The sequence below is a fragment of the Ammospiza caudacuta genome, chromosome 2 (genome assembly GCF_027887145.1).
Source record: "Ammospiza caudacuta isolate bAmmCau1 chromosome 2, bAmmCau1.pri, whole genome shotgun sequence".
Taxonomy (NCBI): Eukaryota; Metazoa; Chordata; class Aves; order Passeriformes; family Passerellidae; genus Ammospiza; species Ammospiza caudacuta.
Window position 1 is genome coordinate 9,512,071 of NC_080594.1, and position 6,000 is coordinate 9,518,070.

General features: G+C 39.0%; 1 protein-coding gene across 1 annotated transcript in view; it reads left to right on the forward strand.

Moving 5' to 3' along the window:
• ROBO1 (roundabout guidance receptor 1) overlaps positions 1 to 4,899 on the forward strand; it is a 293,397-nt gene extending 288,498 nt beyond the window's left edge. The window contains exons 27-29 of the mRNA XM_058800512.1: positions 1,964 to 2,272; positions 3,693 to 3,895; positions 4,517 to 4,899. Coding sequence (XP_058656495.1) covers positions 1,964 to 2,272; positions 3,693 to 3,895; positions 4,517 to 4,531 — 527 coding nt within the window. The 3' untranslated portion in view covers positions 4,532 to 4,899. The remainder of the gene's footprint in view (positions 1 to 1,963; positions 2,273 to 3,692; positions 3,896 to 4,516) is intronic.
• The last annotated feature ends 1,101 nt before the right edge of the window (positions 4,900 to 6,000 follow it).

Genomic DNA, 6,000 nt, shown 5'->3' on the forward strand with positions numbered 1-6,000 from the left:
AACTATGTTTAACAGTTACAGATAACAAAGGAATGCAGCATAAATGATTCTGAGCTTTCTTGCCAAGTATAATGTAAGGCTTGGTGCTGTGACCACTTCCCTGTGAGTCTGTTCCAGTGCCCAGCCACTCTCTGGGTGAAGAACCTTTTCCTGATATCCAGTCTAAACCTCCCCTTCACTTTGATTCAGCCACTTAGTTTATCCAAGCTTACATTATTCCTTTTTAGGGTTTGCAAATGACAGTCTGTTTTCCTAAAAGATACCTGCAAATATTGAGTGTTAGGTAGATACTCAAAATTAAGTCTCAATAGTTATTTGTTTACCTTTAGCTGCTCTCCAAAACTGCTGAAATCAACAAACAAACTACCCTGATGGGGTTTATTTGTTTGTTTGCTTTGTTTGTTTGTTTGTTGTGGGGTTTTTTTTTCCACGAAGACAGTAGAGTTATTGCAGCAGGATATAATTTCCCTGAAGTATGTCCAACATTATGAACCATACTTTTTGACATCATTCTTCCCCATCATTCCAGTCCAGCCAATTGATAAAATTTCTAGTCTTGTTTAAGACAGGATAATTCCAAGATATGTCATCAGGTGAGTGTGGTGGATGGTTCCCAGTAAGCTTGCATACAACGCTGAATTCTGCATTGCTTCATCTTTCCACAGGGCTGGATCAAGTCACTCATGCTTTGTGCCACTGGAAAACCTCTCAAAAATGTCTGGCATCTGCCATATCTGAACTTACATGTTTATATTAGATATCTACTTTTTCTTACTCAGAATTACTACCTTTATTTTTGGCCTGATGTAGGTAAATTTAAGTTGAAACATTTCATGGAATAGACTCAGAATTAGCTGTATATATAGTGATGGTGTTTGAAAAACACAGCTGCTTCCTGATTTTTGTGGAAGTAGAAAGCACACTATTACAAAAGGCTGAAGTTTCAATTTTTAATAGTGATAGGTTTTTTTCCTAGCAATTTCACTTGAGAATATTAGCCTCATCTCACTTTTTTAAACTGTTGTTCTCTTAAATCCATATGAATTGTGCCTATACCTTTATTGTGAACTGCTTTTGTATTGCCACTCCCTTGTTTGACTCCTGTATTTTTTTCTTCACATTAATATTCCACAGAGCATTGTTGTATCTTGATGAACATTTTACATATTCTAGTTTTATGTCCTAATGCAGGAATAGAAAATTAGAATGAAATAAATAATGTGTGTTCTTTATAAATAGCATTTTTAAAAGTTCAGAATTTTAGAACCCCTTAAGCTGTGCTAATTTAAAGAGACAAATCCAGAAGTCTTTGTGTGTCTTTTCTTCTTTTTTTTTTGTTTTTTTTTTTTTTCTGAGAGCTTATTAACTCATTGACTGTGCATTTGTTTTTTTTTTTTTAATATGTCATGACATAACAACAAACATCAAGGATATGTGTGTTATTTTAACCTACTATTTTAAAGGAAGAGTCTAATAATGCATATAGTTTATCTTTGCATATGTCAGCAACGCATCTGATACATGTTCTTACATCCCAGCTCATTTGCTGTAATGCTCACTTCACTGAAGACCTTGAGCAATTGCAGCACAAGCTGTTGTATTCTTGAATGGACTTAGGAAACAATTACAAATGTCAGGAAGGAGATGTTATTATCCTTAATACTTTGTTGTTATCCATAACTGATATCCAAGACCCTGAAGTTTTTGGTAATGATTTTTAAGACAATATTGTGATTTGCAAAGGCATGGAGAGGTCATCCTCTGTGTTTTTAAAGCTCAAGCGTTTGGAAAAATACCCATCAGCAGTTTCAACAGTAACATAACACTTTTGAGGGTGGAGAGAGGAGGGCAGAAAGCAAACAAGAGCGTCTGTTTCTTCAGTTCAAAGTCAAATGTTATTTCTTAATTTCACTGGTGTGCAATGTCATTGTAATTACTCTCAATTTCTCTTTCACCCCCCCAGACCTGCCCCCTCCTCCAGTGCCCCCTCCGGCCATCAAGTCCCCGACGGCGCAGTCCAAGGCACAGCTGGAGGTGCGGCCGGCGCTGCTGCCCAAGCTGGCCTCGGTGGACGGCAGGACGGACAGGCCGGCGGACAGGAAGGGAGCCAGCTACAAGGGCAGGGACGGGGCGGAGGGCAGGCAGCACCCCGACCTGCGGACGGGCTCGGCCGAGCGCCGGGAGCCCCTGGAGCCACCGGGAGACGGCAAAGCGCGAGCCAGCAAAGCACCAAAACGCGACGGCGCACCAGCAAAAAGTCATCTTCTCCAAGGTGCTTCTGCCTGCCCGGGGCGGGCTGGAGTGCTGGGAGTTGGGCACTGGGAGCTCTGCAGGCTGGTGGTGGGGAATTAGAGCTGCTGAGGTGCCACTGTTTATCATAACTGTGGTGTTGATATGGGGCACGCTGGAGGATCTTCTTGGGGCAAGACAAGCTTACTACAAGCTTACATATCATTCCTTTTTTATTTTGCTGCCCTTAGACCCATCATGTATTAAAGGCAATGCTGAGAAAACCAAAAAGAAATATTCCTCAACAGTTGTAAGGATCAGTATCCCTGCTCCTACCATACACTTGCAGTCTACTTATATTTGATGTATTTAATTATAATCTGGTTTATAAGGAGACTGAGTGAAGTCAGTAGATCTGTAAGTCAGAAACTTAACTGTCCAACCAAAGGATATGCACTTGGCCAATTTGTAGAGGACAAAAGGACACTTGGCCCATTTTGCCAATTTGTAGAGGACAAAGGGACAAACCAAAAGGAAATTTGCCAATTTGTAGAGGACAAAAGGACTTTGGTCAATTTGTAGAGGACAAAAGGACGCTTGGCCCATTTTGCCAATTTGTAGAGGACAAAGAGACAAACCAGAGGACAAACCAGAATGATACCTGGTCCTGTTTCAAGAGTAAGTAAGAAAGCCCTAGTAGTTGTGGATTAATTATAAATACTAACCCACACAGCATTATATGAGCCAGACCTGATCAAAGAAATCTCTTATATATGAAAAGTGCTAAGTTTACTAATTAAGGGAACATGCCAGGAGTTCACCAAGAGCACAGATTGATACAAATGCCTGGTCCTGATATTGATACAAACATCTGGTTCTTTCTACCTACAGGTATTTAGGGATAACATTAGGGGTGTTTGGATATTAAGTTGGTTAAGTGGGCGTGTAAATAAAAGTTTGATTACAGTGGATTGCTGTAGAGAAAAGTTATTAGAATGCTACCATAGAGGATGGTGGTGAAATATTTAAGCATGGCCCCTGATTGTGTCTCAAATTCAGCCTGAGAAATGCAGGGTCCAGTATTTACATGGAGTGAGTTCCCTGTATCATACTTGTATTCTCATTTCCTCCTACTCTGTCATATCAAATATATACTACAGGGGCTGAGGTTTTTTTTTTTCATTTTCCTGTAGAACATAGACCAGGTATCCTAAATGGAAATGAAATGGACACTAATCATGAATTAGTTTTTCTGCAGAGAACGTTACCATGTAAAGACTATAAATTTCCCTGAGAAAGCTTCTATAGTGCTGCTATGGAAGCAGCATATTTCATGTTCTTGTCAGGCATCACTTTAAACCTCCTGAGAATCATAAAAAGCAAATCAACTGCATGCAGAAATTTTAGGTTCACAGTGTCTCTGGGCTAGTAAACATAACAACGTTAAACATTTCATTATACAGAGGACATCCTGCCATATTCTAGACCAACATTTCCAACATCAAATAATCCCAGAGATCCCAGCTCCTCCAGCTCCATGTCGTCAAGAGGGTCAGGAGGCAGACAGAGGGCAGATCAAGCAAATCTAGCCCGAAGGAATGTTGCAGAAATGCAAGTACTGGGAGCCTATGAACAAGGAGAAGAGGAAGAGGAAGAAGAGATGGAGGTAACTGCATTTGCAATACTGAAGATGACTGCAATAAAGCTGGTTTGGTTTTTTTAGACAGCTGCCAGAAAAAACACTTTTGAACCAGAAATATTTCTGTTCAGGAAAATTAGTGCATTTATGTGTCCATTAATGTTATGCCCAATCCAAGTAAACAAATTTGGAATGTGTCAAAACATAGAAAACAAATCATATATAGTATAATGTATCACCACAGTAAAACTTATGGAACAGGACTTGCAGAAACACAATAGTTTGAAGAGAACTTTGCACTACCCAGATTCTTTCAAAACTGAAAATAAAGAACTAGAGCATCTAAGAACACCATGGCATTGTCTTTCACATCTTTTGACAGTTTATAATTCTGTAGATACTAAGATAAAATTTTTTTGTTACATACTTAGATACAATTTTGTTTCTTTACTTTTTCTGCCTAATGATATTGATTCAATTTTATATACTGATTGTAGAAAGGGTAACCAACACACAGTCACACTGCTGTGCATAATTTAAAGTAGTAATTATCATTTAAAGGTAGAAAATCTCTAAGAAATATGTAAAATAAATTTTAAATTATAAAGGTTAATATGTATTAATTCATATCCTCTTTTTTTAATACAGGAAACAGAAAGCTGAAGACAACAACATGTACTGTAACAGGCTTTTAAAATCTAATCAGAAAAAAAATAAATCACTTAAGATGCCTCAAGTCTGATGATGTTTGACGCCAGAAATAATGTTCAGTGCAATCAGAGTGTACAATTTTTCCTTTTTCCTCATGCCATCAGAATGCTAGTTTTTATTTTACTCCTTCTTTGTAAACCCTCCTCACTAGGAACGGCCCTCGCCTACTCCGCAACGCCGAGCGCGTCGCCTTGGCTGCCCCAGCAGGCAGGGGAGCTGCTCTTGGAGGCGCTTGGGCCAGCTGCTGCTCCAGGATTGGGCCAGGAGGGAATTCCAGGGCCTGGGACTCCCGGGTTTCTTTCTCCCCAGCCCGGCGGTGCTGAGTGCGCTGCCAGCTCTGCATGAGCCAGTCGGTGACACCGCGAGGGACGCGGCAGTGACCAAAGAGCTGCGCGGGGGAACAGTGCACAGCAGCCTCTGCTTCTCGGGGTTCCTCTGTGCTCTGCAGCCGCTGCAAATGCCATCTTGCAGCTTAACACAGACTGTGTGTCTTGTGGTCTGCCACTCTCTTGCTAACCTTTTGCAGATGATACAGTTTGACAAATGAAAGTAAAATTAATTTGGGACGAGATGGCTGGTATTGTAAATATGTACTCATTTTAAACCCCTGTGGTACTTTGATTTGTCTTTCCATTTTCATCATTAAATGCATTCTTATTAAAAATGTCCCTTGGGATAGGCAGGAGGTAAGCCAATGTGATTGCTATTTGCCTAATCATAGCATGAGCAAGTTTATCTAAAACTTTTTTCCAATTTTCAGCTTCAACACTGCTTATGAAAAAAAACCAATGGACATTTTTAGTAACAATTAGGTAATATCATCAACTGCTACTGGCCCAAATCTCAGACCTCTACTTGTGTCAATTCACCTTAAAGAAGAAGTGCCACTTAAAGAAGTTTTGTTTGATCTTGGCAATGATTTTTTGTAATGCACTGCTTATCTTTTTTTTTTTTTTTTTTGGTTTTAAAAGCACAATCACTAAACTTTGTTTGTAAACCATTGTAACTATTAACCTTTTTTTTGTCTTATTGAAAATGTTAAGCATTTGTTTGGGATATTTTTCATCTTTTTGTTAATGCTCTATGTTTGTATTTGGAATATTTGAATGATGACAGATGGTAAAGTAACAAATGTTAATGTGGGCCATAATCAAAATACTTCTCACTTTTCCTGGACTTACAGAAAATTACCAATTTTTCTGTGGCCTCTTTCAACATTGGATTATCATAAAGCTGAAATAGAGGCATTAGTTGCATTGAATTTGCCAAATGATGTCCTCTGTCTGTAGATTTTCTGATCTTTTTTGTAATTATAAAATTTCTTTGTCATTGGTGCTAATGGAAAAATGTGTGTTTGTTTATTGACAGCTATCAGGACTAGCCCCAATGGAAAAAAAAAGGAAAAAAAAAGTGTTTTGGTG